Below are 18,550 nucleotides of genomic sequence, written 5' to 3' on the forward strand. Positions count from 1 at the left end.
CTCTTGGATCTGGCTAATTGCAACCTCATTGGGTTGGACCATTCCAACTGATACACATACCGGTATGATGATATAGTTGTCCTTCCACAGAGAGAATCTCTGTCTTCCTCAGACAAAGATGCAAGCTGGGAAATGGGAAAAATGCTATAATAGGAAAATGAGGGAAGGGGACAGAGTCCTCACCACCAGCAAGGCTTGAGATGAAGCCGATTCCTAACTCAAATAGAAGGCCAAGTTGGGAGCCCCTTCTTGCCCAGCCAGAGCTCCATGGCCACCTATTATGAATGCAGTTTCATCTTGTAATGTATAACGTCAGACACGATTATGTGACAAAAATCATTCTGGAGCAGATCCAAGTGGAAATGGCAATAATAAAACTTGATTTTGCATTTGACCCTGAGATGAGCTCACCTTATTGAGACTACTTATTGTTAATTACTTGCCCTGACTCATCTGAGATAAGTAGATGCATACAACTCCTCTACTTTCCAAGAAGTTGGAGGAGATTTGGCATGTTGTTGAATATTCTTATCAAATTTCTAACAGGTGCCCTGTGGAAAGTATACTGACTGGTTGCATCATGGCCTGATTTGATAAGTCAACTGGCCAGGAATGCAGAAGGTTGCAGAGAATGGTAAATACCCATTGAAGATATCTCTGAGAGATGTTGCCTCCAACATCATAAAGGATCCCCATCACCCCAGTAACAATCTCTTCTTGCAGCTACCTTCAGAAAGAAGGTACAGAAGCCCTTTTTTCCCCCACCTCCATATTCTAAAACACATTGTTTTCAACAGCTACAAGGCTCTTGAACCTCTCCTTACTCCCCTAACCATAAACTATGCTAGAACCATCTAAACATCTGTCTGCACTATTGAAATATCACATTTTAGCAATAAAATCTATCCTTTATATCTATTTTCTCTTCATCTATCTCATGGCATACGTGGTAATTTATACTATTGTTGTTAGAGTATCTTGTGTACTTGTAGCAAGAATTAAGAAATTGTACATTGTATTTTTGTTTACAAGAATAAACTCTCAGAATAGATCATGTCAGCCTTCTCCAAGGTCCCTATTTCTGCTACGTTGTCTAAACCTGCTCTTACTGCAGGTCATAAAAACTTAAGAAATAGGAGCAGGATTCGGCCATCTGGCCTATCGAACCCTGCTCCACCATTCAATAAGATCATGGTTGATCTGATCATCGACTCAGCTCCACCTACCTGCCTTTTCCCTTAATTCCTTTTTTATGTAAAAATCTACCTAACTGAACGTCAAATGTGTTTAATGAAGTAGCTGCTGCTAATACCATCATCCTAGACTCCTTTATCTCTCGATGACTTCTCGCCGTCTTCCCATGTTGTGCCTTCAACACTCAAAGGAGAAAGATTTTAATTAAGAACTTCAAGGATTCACTGGAAAATGAGAATGGCTTATAGAAGCAGTACTGGGCTCATAATTAGTTTGAGAATGATTAATAGGGCATCTCAGAGACAGAAGGCAAGGTTAATCCAAAATTCTGTGCCCCTATCACCATAGACATTGAATTATCTTTCCTAGCTCCTATTTATAACCAAGACCTTAACTTGTGATCATTTTCAAATCAAGATTCCACATTCAATTTATTGTCATGTAACTTAAAAAGTGTCATATTACACAAAATTGCTTTTGTCTGCTGTAATACAGACAGATTTGTCATCAGTAGAGATTCCTGAAGTGCCTCTACAGTCAGAGAAAGAGAAAGAAGAAAATGAGAGTCCCTCAGAGTCACTGAGTGTTTTTCCATTTTTCCCCAGTGCCCCTCAGCCACACAGACTCCAGTCCAAACCATCGGAAATCCCAGCTCCAGATCCAAACCTCCAATTTGATTAGGAACCCTTCAGTACCTTCTCGCATCCTGGTTCCGATACGTGGTACCCCTTCAACCAGTCTCGATCAGCCCATAGCCTGGTGTAAATCCCTTGACCACAGTTGCCAGCAGCCCACAGCCTGCGTGGGTTCCTCGCCTTGAATCACCAACAGCCTGAGTGTTTTTCAGTCTGAGAGCCCCTCACTAGTTCGCTGCCATGGTCACCGTCCTGTGGGTCATCTCCTCTGCTTCACATTCTCAAATGGGGAGGTTGTGTCCCCGTTTTCTGGTACCCTGCATCAGTCCTCTGCTTCCCCGGAGTCTGCAAACCCTTGTGGCTGCTGCCGACCACAGTTGGGGCCATTTGGGGTGCAGACCCCATGGTTGCGGGATTTTAAATAAAACTGCCGTTGGCTCCTTTAACAGGCCATTAAAGACTGTTTGGAGCTGTCGGCAGTTGGACTGGGAGGTTGGACCCCCAGCAGCTCCGGCAGCGCTGCCATTTTCCAAATCACCATCTAACCTTGCACTTCCAGAAATCTTTAAATCCTTCCAACCTCCAGCCCTCTTGAGATGGTCTATTAAGCATCCTTAAACTGATTTCTCACCCAGTTCTTGTTTCTCCAAGCCATTCTCATTTTCCTGTAAACCCATGAAATCTTTCACCTACTTAATCCTGAAAATGTGTCAGGTACTGAATCTTGTTTTTAGCCATATTTCATTATTGGCTAAAGTCATGTGGTGATATGACCACCAGCCTACTGCAGGGGGTGATCTCTGTACCTGCAAGAAGACCATCTAAGGGCAGACTTCACCTGCCTGGCTCTCAATCAGCCGACCTGAATACAGACCTGAGTCGGCCCCTCCTGAGCCAGTCACATGGGAGCCATCAAGGCATGAACTGGTGTTCAGCCTTTTACTGGTATAAAGCCTGTTGGACAGTCTTTTGAGTTTTGTGCTTGCTCGCTGCTACCTCAGCACACCACAAGCCGATACTTACTTCAGAGCCAGAATAGCTTTTGAGCAAAGTTAAGGACAAATACATGTGACAGATTTGGGTTATTTATTTTATTCTGTTCTCTTGTCCCTGTTGCAACAACTGTACTTCCAGTTCCTGCAGACACTAAAGCAATGTTACCAGTTCCTATTCTCTACCCAAAAATCTGTACCAAGTATGCAACTGCGTCAGGGGCACAAAGGAAGAGGCAATGGCTTATGCTTATGGCAAAGCTTGATCTTGCCCTCATTGAAGTATGCTTATAACATATAATGCTCTGCAGTTTTCTGTGGCTTTTACACAGAACTAAGTTACTTCATGCGGAGCCAAGTAGGGAACATATAATAGAAATTTTAACATGTTACAGAAACAAAATTGTAAAGTTATACAAAATAAAGTCACATAAAACTATGAAGGAATAGACAAGATTGAAGCAAGAAAATTGTTTCCAATGGTAGGTTAGACTGGAACCAGGGGACATTGCCTGGTAAATTTGGGTTGGAGATGAGGAGCAACTGCTTTTCCCAGCATCATCAATCCACTGAATCTCTGCCCAAGGAAGAAGTGGAGGTCATCTCATTAAATACATGCAAGACACAGATATATTTTTGTATAGTAGGGAAATTATTATGGGGAAAAGGCAGGTAGGTGGAGTTGAGCCCACAGCCAGATTAACTACGATTTCATTGAATGGCAGAACAGCGATGGGCCAGATGGCCTACTCCAGCTCCTATTTCCTATGGGGAGGATTCTCAGCACTGGGAGTTTGGGGATTCAGTCTCATCAGGTAGAGAATATTGGGAGCAACATTCGAAGGCCGGACAATGGTCAGGAAGTTTGGTTTCAAAGTGAAAAAGGATTAAATGGAAAATACTGTGGGTAAGCCCTGATAGTAAATAATTAGATAAATGTAAAACATAAAAACAGGATCAGAAATCGGCATTCTGGTCCTTTGAGTCTTCTTCAGCATTCATCAAAATCATGGCTGATCTTCCACCTCAAAGCCATCTTCCTTCAATATCTCCATATCCTTTGACTTCTTCACAGATGGCGTAGTGATAAAAGTCACTAAAGTCAATAAAGTCACAACGCCTTTATAGCGCCAGCAATTGGGACCAGGGTTTGAATCCTGTGCTGTCTGTAAGGAATTTGCATGTCCTTCCCACATCTGCATAGGTTTTCCTCGGGGGCTCTGGTTTCAAAACCATTCGAAACGTACTGGGGGTGTACATTAATTGGGTGTAAATTGGGCGACACAGACTCGTGGGCCGAAATGGCCTCTTACCATTGAGTAGGCCTATATTTAAAAAAAAATACCAATCAATCTCTGTACAGAATGAACTCAGTGACTACGTCTCCACAGCTCTTTGTGATCAGAAACTCAGAAGATTCTTTGAGAATAATTTTCTCCTTGCATCAATTCTAAATAGCCTGCCCTTTATTCTGTGATGGTGTGACCCCAGATTCTTGTCTCCTCTGGCAGGGGAAGCATCTTCATTGCATTTAATCTGTCAAGCTCTGTAAAAATTTGAAAATCTCAATGGGATCTGCTCTCATCCTTCTAAACTCTGAATAATACTTGCGTACTCTACTCAATTTCTCTTCACATGGCAAACATTCCTTAACTGGAAGTGGTCCAGTGAATCTTCTCGGCCACCCCTCTGTGGCTTTATTTTATAGATAAGAAGAACAAAATTATGACTAATACTTCATGCACAATTTCACCAAGGTTCTATAATGTGCACAAAGACATCTTTGCTCCGAATTAAAATCCACTTTGATACCTGTTAACATGCCATATGGGTTTCTATTTGTTTGTTTCTTCTGCACGTTGCCTTTCTTTGACTTCTATACAAGGCCATGCATGTCCTTTTGAAATGTTATCACAACCTAACACCCACCACAGTCAAAAATACTCATGGTTGAGGTTCAGTGTGCCATTACAATTTTCCACATTATATTCTAAGTGCTGTGTAGTTTCCCACCCACTCAGCTCGATTATATCATCCTGAATGCTATTTACATCCTCCTCCCTACTCACATTCCTATCTAATGTTCTATCTTCAGAAAACATGGAAATATAAAATTTTCTCTCATCAGACAAATTCTCAATTGAGATCATGAGTTGCTGTGGCCCAAGCACTGATCCCTGCAGTACTGATCCCTGCAGTACCCCATTAGTTAGAGCTTGCCAACCTGTGAAGGGCTATTTATTCCTATTCTCTGCTTTCTCTCCAATAACCAATTTTCAATCTGCATCAGATCCAAGGTTCAATTTATTGTTATGTAATAAAAAGTGTCACATTATATGAAACTGCTTTTGCCACAGAGAAAGAGAACCAAAAGAGAGTTCCCCCTAAAGTCACCAAGTGCCCATGGATTCGTCTCCAGTGCTCCTGCAGCTACACAGAGTCCAGCAACCCGAGCTCCAGATCTGAATTTCCGACATGATCAGAAACCCTTCAGCGCCCTCGGCCCCCTCTCGCATCCCGATTCTGTTACCTGCTACCCCTTCAGCCAGTTTTGAACAGTGGTATATCTAGGGAAAATAGCGCCTATGGCAAGTACTGAAATTCTGCCTCCCCCCATTTTAAACGTACTTACTTCAACCCTTCACTCTGCAACTCTCCCTCACCTCTACCACGCCAAAGCCATCCACTCACCTTCCCTACCTATCCTCAACACTGTAGAACCCTAAAATAGTCATATCCAATATTGTGCTGCATATAGAAATATTGGAAAATAATTGACACCTTAAAAAACATGACAGTTATTTTTTTAAAATTCCCTCTGCCTACTTCAAGGGCTGGCATTCGTTGAATGAAACCAGCAAGCAGCGTTCCCCAGGCTGGAGTGTAGCAGCCAAAGTTAAAGGTGTTCAGTGGCTGTCACCATCCCCGTGGACACAGTCTCTTACCTTCAGTGATTCTCGGCACCGAGCCCCCAGTGGAAGCAGGAAGATGCCAAAGGCCCCACTCAAACTCATCCTTCAGCACACACCCTCCTCACCCCCGGCTCCAACAGGGGACAGGGGAGGGTTCAAAATCGGGTGCCGGGAGCTCCGGTGTAGGGTGAGGGGAGGGTTCGGAATCGGGCACCAGGAGCCTTAAGATGAGCACTCTACGGCACAAGGACAGTTTATTTCCTGCTGCCATCAGATTCCTGAATAATCAATGAACCAAAGACGTTGCCTTACATTTTGCTGCACTATTATTTTTATTTTTTATAGTAATGTTGTAAGAAGGTTATAATATGAATGTTTAGACTATGAAGCTGCCACAAAACACCAAATTTCATGATTATTCATGACAATAAATTCTGATTCTTACAACTTGTATTTTTACATCATCGTTAATGGAGGATTGGTGCTGTAGCTCGCACCTACCTCTCAGAATGTTCAGTGTTGGATTTAATAGGAATCCCACAGCAGAATGTATGCTGGTTTCAGTGGGTGAGGGAGGACACCAGAAGTGAAGGAGATGATGAACTGGCTCCTCTGAGGCATAGATTGGTCAAGGGAACTGACAATGAGCAGCAGAGGATGTCAACAATGCCAACAGAGCACTCAACATACATTTTTGCTTCTATATAGCACATACAAGCTTGTTTTTAAACTCTTGCAAGGATTGGCGGGTGAGGACAATGCCGCCCTCGCCCTCAAGTGGCGCCCAGGGCACATGACCCTGGCTGTCATATCCTAGATACACCAATGGTTTCGAGCCATCTCTAGCAGTCCGCAGTCTGGTGTGAATCCCTTAACTACAGTCTCCAGCAGCCCACTGCCTGTGTGGCTCTTTAAACCGCAGAACCCCTCACTAGTCCATCGCTATGGTCACCTCCCACGGTTCATCTCCTCTGCTTCTCCATCTCAGACCAGCGGTAGGAGGAAGGGGGGGGGGGTGATCTCCCCATTTGCTGGTGCCCTGCACCAGTCTTCCATCTCCCTGGAGTCTGCAACCCATTGTGACTGCTGACGATCACAGGCACCGGCATCTTGGGTCCAGACCCTGAGGTCAAGGGATTTTAAATATAACTACTGTTGCCTTTTTTAACGGGCCGTTCAAAGCCTGGTTGGAGCTGATGGCAGTCAGGCCGGCGTTTGGACCCTGCAGGAGTGCTATTATCTCTGCTCCCCGCCCTCCATAGTTCCGCACCAGCTGTAGCGCTACTGTTACAGCGGCTCTGGAAGAGGTGCCATTTACCAACCCAGTAACCCCTGTGTTCCACCCTTGCTGATCAATGTCCTCAATGGGAAAATCGAATCACATCACATCCATTGGTTCTGCCTCATCTATTCTAGAAAATATTGGTGCAGCTCTATGTCAGCCTTGCAACAGGAGTAATAATACATAGTACAAAGCAGAAAATAGGTTGGCCAAATCCAATTAGCTCTAATAGTGCAGAGGATGAACTGTGGCGTGTTCAAGAAATGGTTTTCTTGGTATTTTGAACCAACAAGTGTACAGGCTATCACAGATTTTGCATTAGATAATCAGAAAGAGTAATTAACAAACCAATAACTACAAGGGGCCATTAAGGATCAGTATTCATGTGATTTCATTTTAAAATTGGCAGCGATTTAGTTCAGTCTGAAAAATTTCTTAAAGCAAACAACAAAAACAATGAGAATGAGGAGCTATAGTAAAAGACATTTTAGTAAACAAGCAATGATGGACATTTAAAGAATGAATGGGGGAACCTCGTGATGTCGCAGGGAACACCACACACCCTACCAAGAGGTTTATTTAAGTGCATATTAAGAAAAGTTAAGGTTGTAAAAATTATTTTAAAGTTACTTTAAAGTGTTTATTAGAAAGAAAAAGGATGCCACCGGAGAAAGAAAAAGCTGTGAAGACTAACCAAAAGAAAAATGGGAAGAGAGAAAGGAGAGAGAACTCGGGTCTACCTTGTCATCGAAGCAGGACATTGAAGTTGGATCCGGATGTGCCAGTGAGGGCCCTAGCGAAGGACTATCCTCTGGAGCCATCTTTGCAGCACCCCGCAAAGATGACGCAGCTGGAAAAATTAAAACTACATCACGTATGCATGACTCCTCGTGTATGCGTGCTACAGAAAAAAAAGTTTGGGAAAAAAACCTCAAACTTTTAAAGGGCCACTCCGGAGTCTCTACCTCTGAGCAAGAGGAAGACACCTCTAATGTGGAAGAAGATTCTGATAACTCTGGAAGTGAAGGAGAGACGAGCTCAGAAGTAAGAAGATCTAAAGACAAAAAAAAAGAATTTTAATAAGAAAATGGATAAAATTGAAACTAAAATTGGCAAACTTTCTGATACACTAAAAAATAATTATAAAATTTTTAATCTGTAGAATTAAAGCAAGTTAGAACTGATATGACTAAATTGATAGAGCCAAAGAATATAAACCTTTGAATTATGAAGGGGATAATATTTAAAAAAAAAATCCAGATCTGAGTCAAACTCTTTTGAAGAAGAGTTTAACCCAATTAAGAAGGTTTTATATGATAAAGTTTATAGATTTGTTCTTCGCTATCTGGCTACTTTGAAAATATTTTTGCCAGATCAGCAGAATATGTTTTTTACAAATCATGTTCAGGCTAAAGAATATGCAAAGAGTTTGTCTAAAATTCAAGTAACAGTAGATGACGATTTGCTGAAATAAATGGGTGATGTATAAAAAGGGGTGCATGGAGAAGTATTGTTATTTTCCAGGTAAGTTTTTTTCCGTCTAGGGGTCAGGGGATGTGTTTGTTGATTCCTGACGGCTACATGTGCTAGCATTCTGGCAGAGGTTGGTTTTATCTTTTTTTCTTTCTTTTTTTATTAATACTTTTTATATGTTTACTTTGAATAATTTTGATGTTTTTGGATTGCAGACATTGACACCTGGGAGCAAATTAACTTGCAGGAATCCTTCTTGGATAGGTGTGATCAATAGGAATTTTTTTGAAATATGCAGATATGGATAATGAGTAAAGCAGTTAAGATTTTAAGTTTTAATATTAACAGGATTAACAGACATATAAAAAGAAAGAAGATTTTATCTCATATTAAGAAATTGGGAGTAGATATAGCCTTTTTACAAGAGACTTATTTAACTGAAAATGAACGTTTGAAATTGAAAAGAGATTGGGTAGGTCAGGTAGATTTTACTACATTTAATTCTAAAGCTAGAGGGGTAGCAATTTTATTTAATAAAAATTTACCAGTTAAAATTCAAAATGTAATTACAGATCTGGCGGAAAGATATGTAATGGTAAATTGTCAGATATTTTCTGAGGAGCGGGCTTTGTTAGACATATATGCACATATATATATATACAGATGATCGGAAATTTATACAAAATACTTTTTTTGAATTTAGCAGATGTACATGAAAATGTTTTAATAGGTGGCTATTTTAATTTTTGTTTGGAACCTTTATTGGATAAATCATTGAGAATTATAGTTAAATCAAAAGCAGCTAAAATATTGTTACCCTTAATGAAAGATTTTAACTTAATTGAAATATGGAGAAGGATGTATCCTAAAGATAGGGATTATTCTTTTTATTCTAGTAGATTTGATACATATTCTAGAATTGATTTTTTTTTGCTTTTGGCTCAAAATCAATGTTTTAAATGTTGATTATAAAACAAGAATATTATCTGATAATTCTTCATTGTTGATTAAATTGGAATTTGCTAAAAAAAATTCAGTGTAAAGATGGTGATTAAATTCTTTATTATTGAAGAGGGTAGATTTTTGTCTTTTTATAAGATAACATAGAATTGTTTAGTGATATTCATTTAAATTCAACACAAGATATTTTTTATTATTTGGGATGCATTGAAAGCTTATTTAAGAGGACAAATTATAAGTTATACTTCAAAATTTAAAAAGGAGTATATGAAGGATATAGATAAATTAGAAAAGGAAATAACAATATTGGAAAAAGAAATTCAAAAATAGTCTTCTGAGAATAAATATAGAATTTTAGTTAATAAAATAAAATAATGCAATGTTATTAACATATGGAACTGAGAAAATGATATTACGGTCTAAGCGGAAATACTATGAATTAGAAGAACGATCACATAAAGAATGAATGTCTAGTTTATAATTAATATATCTTCAAGGTAAAAGAATTCAACAAGGGAGGACTAATGAGAACCAACTAAAGTATGAGAAAATAGAATGTGTGTGCGCTCATAAGAAATGCAATTACTGAGGGTAGAGATCCTACATTTACATAAGATTTCGAACTATGGATATGATAAAGACCTTCATGGTTACAGAAGATATCCTGAAAACATTTGGAGATACAGATTACAGAGTGAATGAGAATGTCTAAGCCATTAGTACTAGTAAAAAAATGAGTACAGGAGAAATTAATTGGTCTGAAAGGCTGCTAAATCTGCAGAATCTGATGATCTGTCACAGAGTTTAGAAAGAGGTGATGATGGAGATTATGGAATTGTTGGTTTTGATCTCAAAATTCCAAAGATTCCAGAATAGTTCTCACAGATTCAAAAGGCTGAAAATGTAATTTCACTATTTAAGAAAGGTGGGGGAGAGAGAGAAAACAGGAAACTATAGACGAGTTAGTTTGACAGAAGAAATTGGCAAATTGCTGGAATATGTTATTAATAAAATGTTATTAGGCACTTTTAGGAAAGGAAAATAAAGTTTGACAAACCTTTTGAAGAATTTGGAAATTAACATTTGCAAAATAGGTAAGGATGAACCAGTTAATGAGGTGTATTTTGAATATTCAAAAATCTTTCCATAATGTTCCACACAAAAGATTATTAAACAAATTAATGAGTTCAATATATCAATGTGGTTTTGAGGTTTCATTAAGGGACAAAAGTAGCTGTTTACAATCTACATGAATGAGTTAGGAATGAAGAAAGCAGGTTAGCTGATGTGAAAAAGGCTGCATAATTTACAGACTGATTTAGTGATTAGGTAAAATCTTGGCAAATGGAATCTAATGCAGGGAAGTGCTAGATTGTGTATTTCAGTAAAAGGAATCAAAAAGCCAGGGGAGGCCACATGATGCATCCCGGGGATTTTAAGTTTAAAAAGCGATAATTCTGATAACTTTAATCACAATGTCACCAAAAAAAGAAAAAACTCCGAAAACTACACCGAAAGAAAAATGCGAACCAAGAAAAGAAAAAGAACCTGGGCCTACCTCTTCAACGAAGCTGGCCGTTGGAGTTCTTCCTGGACCCACTGGAGACAGCCCTGGAGAGGGACCATCTCACGGAGCCATCCCTGCAGCTCTCCGCAAATATGGCACCATCCCAAAAACTACTTCGCGCGTGCGCGGTGGAGATGAAAGAATTAAAGGGAAAAAATTTTCACCCATCTTAAAGGGCCAGACCAGTGCTTCAGGTCTGTAAGAAGAAGACTTACCTGGTATGAAAAATGATTCTAGTGACTTTACAAGTGAAGATGAAGATACAATTACAGAAGAAGAAGAATTTAAAGGCAAGGCAAAGTTTTTTAAGAAAAAAATTGATAAAATTGAGGCTAAAATTGATATTCTTCATTGCATTTGAAAGATTAATTATAAATTTTTAACTGGATAAATACAACAAGTTAAAATTGATTTAACTAAATCAGTATATAATGTTTCACAATGGGTTGATAAATTAGAAGAAAGAATTCAGGATGATCGTGAAGAAATTCAACGCATTGTGGAAAGAACAAACGTTAACGAGGACTCTGTTACTGGCTTATATTACTATGAATGAAAAATTGTTGGAGAAGGTTGATATTTTGGAAAATGATAGTACAAGGAGAAATCTTAAAATTGCTGGAATTAATGAAGATAAAGAAGGTCAAGATGTAATTCTTCCAAGATTGGATACCACAAATATTTGGACAAGAAAACTTCAAAGAGAAAATTTTGATTGAGAGAGCCTATAGAGTTCTCCAACAAAAACTGGGATTGAATCAAAGACCTTGGTCCATATTGATCAGATTTTTAAACTATCAAGATAGAGAAAAGAAATTTGAATCGGCAATGAGAAAAGATAAAAAACATGGACCTTTGAATTATGGAGGCGATAAGATTTTTTTTATCCAGATCTGAGTCAAGTTATTTTGAAGACGAAAGAATTTAATCTGGTTAAGAAGGCCTTATATGATAAAGGTTATAGATTTGTATTGCGATATCCAGCAACTTTTAAAGTTTTTTTTCCAGATCAGCAGAATGTCTTCTTCAATAATTATATTCAGATTTGTTAAAGAGGTCTTGATGAAATGATTTATTAGAATGGGGAGTATGTTCTCTTCTTTCTATAATTTTTTTATGTTTCCCCTGAAGTCGGGGGTTGTGTTTGTTAGTTTCTGACGACTACATGTGTTTTCGTGGTTTAACCGCATCTGTAAAATGGAGAGTAGTAATGCTGGTTTTTCGGGCATTTTGGGGAGGAAGGATTTTCTTTTTTTGTTTTTTTAACTCAGTACTTTTACATAATATTTTTTATTTCAAGTAAGTTCAGTGTTTTTTGGATTGTAGACAATAACACATCAGACCAATTCAATTTATGAGAATTCTTCCTGGATCGGAAAGTACGTTAATAATTTGGAAAATAATGGGTAAAATAGTTAAGATATTGTTTTAATATTAATGGGATTAACTGACCCATAAAAAGGTATTAGCAAATATAAATAAATTAGGAGTAGATATTGCTTTTTCACAAGAGACTCATTAAACTGAATGTGAGCATTTAAAATTGAAAAGAGATTGGGTGAGTCAAGTAGCTTTTTCTACATTTAATTCTAAAGCTAGGAGAATGTTTTTTTTTGAAATTACCATTTAAAATCCAAGATGTAATTACAAATCTGGTGGGAAGGCATCTTGTCAAATATTTTCTGAAGAATGGACTTTATTGAATATTTATGCATCAAATTTAGATGATCAGAAATTTATACAAGATACATTTTTAAATTTAGTGAATGTACATGAAAATGTTTTAGTGGGTGGTGATTTTAATTTTAATTTAGAACCTGTGTTGGATAAGTCTTCAAGATATATAGTGAAATCCAAGGCAGCTAAAACATTGTTATTTTTAATGAAAGATTTTAATTAAATGATATTTGGAAAAGAATGCGTCCTCAGGAAAAGGATTATTCTTTTTATTCTAGCAGATTTGATACGTGTTCAAGAAATTTTTTTTCTTGCTTTCTGCTCAAAATCAATAAAGATTGATTGCTGTGGATTATAAAACCAGAATATTATCTGACCATTCTCCTCTTTTAATTGAGTTGGAATTTGCAGAAAAACAATAGTTAGTTTATGGATGGAGATTGAATTCTCTTTATTGAAGAGACTGGATTTTTTCTATTAATAAGACAACATATTCAATTGTTTTGTGAAACTAATTTAAATTCAGTAGGTAATATATTTGTTATTTGGGATACATTGAAAGCTTATTTACGAGGTCAAATTATAAGTTATTCATCAAAACTTAAAAAAGAATATGTAAGATATAGACAAATTGGAAAAGGAGATAACTTTATTGGAAAAAGAAATACAAAACTCATTTTCTGAGGATAAATATATAATTTTAGCAAATAAAAATTACAATTTAATACAATGTTAACATATAGAACAGAGAAAATGATATTACTATCTAAGCTGAAATATTATGAGTTAGGGAAAAGATCAAAAAGTTTTGGCTTGGCAATTAAAAGTGGAACCATCTTCTAGAACAATTAATGCTAAGCAACAGGATAATGATGAAGTGACATATAAGACACAAAGCATTAATGATGTATATAAAGAATTTTATGAGAAGTTATATGCATCTGATTCACTACAAGATGAAGCTATAGATAATTATTTGTCACAATTAACATTATCATCTTTGACAAGAAAATTTAAATCGATTAGCGAGCCCTTTTACTGAGCAAGATTGCTTACTAGTTTAAATAATGATATATCTCCAGGTGAAGATGAATGAATTACTTGTAATCATTTTATAATGAAATATCTTGTATTTTAATTTTGGGACTAGATTAGTTTGGGGGGAGGGGTTAATAGGGTTTTTTTTAGTTTGTAGTTCTTTAGATTTTCGTTTTTATAAATAGACTTTCAGCATATATTTGTTGGTATTTTATTATGTACTTAAGCAGTAACATTCTTAATTTTTGACATTATATATGTTGAATAAATAAAATATTCATGAATAAAAAAGCCAATTATTATTTTAATGGAAAGACATGGCAAATTGATCAAGCAGTGGAAGTCCCTCCCATGAAATATAAAGATTCACCAGGCAGGTACAGTAAATAGTTCAGAAGCAAATGACATATATTGGTCTTTATTACAAAAGGGTTAAAGTTTATCAGTGGAGACTTAGTTATATTTATACAAGGTGTTATTAAGACCATACCTGGAGAGTTGCACACAATTTCATCCCTTTACCCAAGAAAGGATACAGTGACATTGGAGGCAGTCCAAAGGAGAATAACCAGGTTAATTCACAAAACCTAGTCGGGTCTTGCCCTGAAACACTCACTCTCCCTTTACCTCTACAGATGCTGCCTGACCTGCTGAATTCCTCCAGTTGCTTTTTTTGGCTCTAGATTAAAGCATCTGCATTCTGTTGTGCCTCCTCTTTTTCACCTGACTATCTTCTAGGATGAGAGGCTTGTCCTAGCAAAAGAGACTGAACTGGTTGGATTTGTATTCTTTGGAGTTTAACATAAGATCCAAAGAGGCTAGATTTTAAGATGTTTTCAACTGTGAGAAAGTCTGAAACAAGGGGATGGAGTGTTTTAAACGTTTGGTGGTCACTGTGCCTAGTCTCCTGCTCTTCCTGAACTCTCAATAGCAATCTCAGAGAAATGTAATTGCATATGGCCATTACTACACTGGAACTTCAAGGCACCAATAATTAGGCTTCAGTAATGATGAGTATTGATCATTAAAACAGCTGACATAATATACTTGTCAGCCAAAAAGCAAAAAGTACAACCACAGATTAAAAGGTGCAGGTCATATGAAAAAGCAAAATTCCTTGAAGTTTATTTGCATGATCTTTTTATTATTCAATGTGATTTTTCTGAAACAACATTCTGAACATGAACCACCATGTTCAAGCATATTTGCCAGTATTTCTGGAAATTCAACTGGACACTTCTGGGTCTTAATCATTCCTGGGAAGTTCCTTTGATAATGCATGGGATGACACCATTCCAAATTAAATGCCCCTCTTGGAGCACCTGCAGTGTAACCTGTGCCATGTTGTCCTGGGAGTTGTTGGACACCCTTGAGACAACGTTGTCCTCCTCATCCTATTCCAGACCAGGACTGATTCCTAGCAACCCACTTACTACCATTAAGCTCCCACCCCCCATCAAATGCTGCACTGATAAAGCCATTACCTTCCCCAGGTCCGCGTAATCCCCTAACTTTCTCCACTCTGCTTTTCCTGAGGTCTTAACCTCAGTCTCCCAACCAACTGGAGCTTGTATCTTGGGCCTAATGACCAAGCCAGTTGATTCCACGCCACTGCAGTATCCATCCCACCTATCCTTAGATTGCTGAAGAATTTCAGGCCACTGTGTCTTAATATTGAGGCAATTGAGCAAAACCAGTACAAATTTGTCATGCAAAATTAAAACAGGCAAATTTAAAACAAATAACCTCCTACTGTGTCTCAAAGTTCTGGATTTACACAGCAAGTTTAGTATTAGGATGCATTCTATCTAAATGTTTAGACAGTTTCATTTGCAAATATAATTTTCTGACTGTGAATTCCCAATATTTTCTGTTGTTTGTCTCAAACAAGGTTATTGAGAAGATAGCAGCAGTGATTTTTTTTTACCCTTTGCTTTTTTTGTAGAGGGAATTCAAATTAAGGCAACAATTCCAGCATCACTGATATACTATACCAGTATATTGCTTTCATTTTCCCATCTATGTGGCAAAAACATTATTTTAAACATTTTTCAACGTAAAAGATCACACTGCAGGGAACATTCTTCATTGAATTATGATCCCAGTAAGAGGCCATTCAGCGCATTGGGACTATTTTCTCTCTCTCTTTGGCTTGGCTTCGCGGACGAAGATTTATGGAGGGGGTAAAAGTCCACGTCAGCTGCAGGCTCGTTTGTGGCTGACAAGTCCGATGCGGGACAGGCAGACACGGTTGCAGGGGAAAATTGGTTGGGTGTTGGGTTTTTCCTCCTTTGCCTTTTGTCAGTGAGGTGGGCTCTGCGGTCTTCTTCAAAGGAGGTTGCTGCCCGCCAAACTGTGAGGCGCCAAGATGCACGGTTTGAGGCGATATCAGCCCACTGGCAGTGGTCAATATGGCAGGCACCAAGAGATTTCTTTAGCCAGTCCTTGTACCTCTTCTTTGGTGCACCTCTGTCACGGTGGCCAGTGGAGAGCTCGCCATATAACACGATCTTGGGAAGGCGATGGTCCTCCATTCTGGAGACGTGACCCACCCAGCGCAGCTGGATCTTCAGCAGCGTGGACTCGATGCTGTCGACCTCTGCCATCACGAGTACTTCGACGTTAGGGATGAAAGCGCTCCAATGGATGTTGAGGATGGAGCGGAGACAACGCTGGTGGAAGCGTTCTAGGAGCCGTAGGTGATGCCGGTAGAGGACCCATGATTCGGAGCCGAACAGGAGTGTGGGTATGACAACGGCTCTGTATATGCTTATCTTTGTGAGGTTTTTCAGTTGGTTGTTTTTCCAGACTCTTTTGTGTAGTCTTCCAAAGGCGCTATTTGCCTTGGCGAGTCTGTTGTCTATCTCGTTGTCGATCCTTGCATCCGATGAAATGGTGCAGCCGAGATAGGTAAATTGGTTGACCGTTTGGAGTTTTGTGTGCCCAATGGAGATGTGGGGGGGCTGGTAGTCATGGTGGGGAGCTGGCTGATGGAGGACCTCAGTTTTCTTCAGGCTGACTTCCAGGCCAAACATTTTGGCAGTTTCCGCCCTGGAAATTATTCTCTTCATTTCTCTAATGAATGTACTAGACTGATTCTGTTTCCTCATCTCTTGCAGGGTAACTACTTACTCAGTAAAAACTTCATCTTCACATCTGCCCGTGTCCCAACGACTCTGTTTCGACCCCTGTATTTTGACCCCTCTGTTTCAAACCCTGTTAGCACCCATCTGTTTCAACCCCTGTTTTGACGCCTCTCTTTAAACCATCTGCTAACAGGAATAACTTTTCCTGCTGAAATCTGTCGTGATCTTTTGCACTTCGGTTAAATCTCCCAAACGTCTTTGCTTGAAGAGGAAACAACACCAGCTTCTATATCTGACCTTGAAATTCAACTCTCCCTCAAGAACCAAGGAAATAGAAACAGAAGCAAGCTCTTGAGCCCCTCATTCCTGTTCCACTGTTCCTTAACTTTTTTTTTTAAACTCAGCACCATTTTTCTACACCAAACTTATAGCCCCTGATTCATCCAATACCTTAAAAGCTATTGACTTGAAAAGTGAGTATGCCTCTACAGAAATCCATAGATTCATCACAGCATGGATGAAAAAATTTCTTTTTGTCCTTGGCTGACACTTGATTCTGAGCCTGTGATCCCAAATGTGAACACCACAGCCATCATTCCTGGTTCTACCTGGAAAAGAACGTTGCATGCTTGACCTACCCTGGAACCATACTAGTAATGCTAAATTATCACACTAGAAATCACTTTACTATTGTAAATTCTTGTAGTATGCTGAATACATTTGCTGAACAGTTATTACTAAAACGTACCTGGAAAGCAAGTTGCTAAATGTTCCATTAGTGCCTCATGTGTGACTTGTTTCCTTGAAGCATTCATTGCTGAGATGGCCAAGCAGAGAATTTCTCCAAGTGGAATAAATTGTGACTGACTGATGGGGGACATACTGATTGGTGACACATCACCTATGGATCAGATAGAGAAATAAAATTAATTAGACTCAAACCATATTTATTCCATTAATGGGCACACTGCCAAGTGTACACAACTCATAAAAAACTGTCAAACAGCATGAATATTAACTGAAGCATTTGAATCACATGTGAAAAGTAAAGATAAATGTTGGTAAGCTGACCAAAATAAATCTTATGAAGTAATCCCTTATTCCTATTCCATGACTGAACCATAATGCAATAAGAAATCAATATTTATACAAAATAGTTGCATTTATAACTGAAGGCCAAAATATTCATCCATGCCATGCAATGTTATTTTTTTAAGCTGCATGTAAGAAAATTGTGTTAATGCAGCATAAACAATTTTCCTCATATTTCTGAGTAGGCTAATGAAGTAATTGGTAAAAGTAAATAGTGCAGTGAGAATTTTGTGTGCCTCAACACTGTATATGTTTTCCAATTTTCCTCATGATGTCAATGGCAGTGCAGTGGCAAATATGTATCTTACGTGAGATTATTAAGCCTATTAGTTAGAATCATGCCTGGTGCAGTTCCCTCACATGAGAACTTAGTTTTAATAATGCTAAAGGCAAACACTGAACAATATTTAAAGGGCAACGTTTATATAAACAGAGAGCCACAGAAACAAACCTCAAGTAGACTGTCCCAAACAAAGATTCCAGTCACCTCTCCTCCATGGTTTCAGCACGTACACCCTCAAAATTAAGTAGCAAAGTAAATCCAATTTAAAAAATAGGTCCACGTTCATCAAATTGAAAATAAGTACAATTCTGGTTGAAGATATCCAAACAAGGAGGGTTAGATATCATAGTTTTATAGCA

At 38.3% G+C, this 18,550-nt stretch overlaps 1 protein-coding gene across 5 annotated transcripts in view; it reads right to left on the reverse strand.

The window, feature by feature from the left end:
• Nucleotides 1-18,550, reverse strand: part of LOC138764416 (storkhead-box protein 2-like) — a 407,299-nt gene that overhangs the window by 44,913 nt on the left and 343,836 nt on the right. For all 5 annotated transcript variants that reach the window (XR_011358159.1, XR_011358158.1, XM_069940320.1 and 2 more), the window contains exon 2: nucleotides 17,565-17,717. Coding sequence is in view for 3 of the 5 variants with exons in the window: in XM_069940320.1 (XP_069796421.1) it covers nucleotides 17,565-17,717 (153 nt within the window). In the remaining 2 variants the exon portion in view is untranslated. The remainder of the gene's footprint in view (nucleotides 1-17,564; nucleotides 17,718-18,550) is intronic.

Source organism: Narcine bancroftii, chromosome 1 (genome assembly GCF_036971445.1).
Source record: "Narcine bancroftii isolate sNarBan1 chromosome 1, sNarBan1.hap1, whole genome shotgun sequence".
NCBI lineage: Eukaryota > Metazoa > Chordata > Chondrichthyes > Torpediniformes > Narcinidae > Narcine > Narcine bancroftii.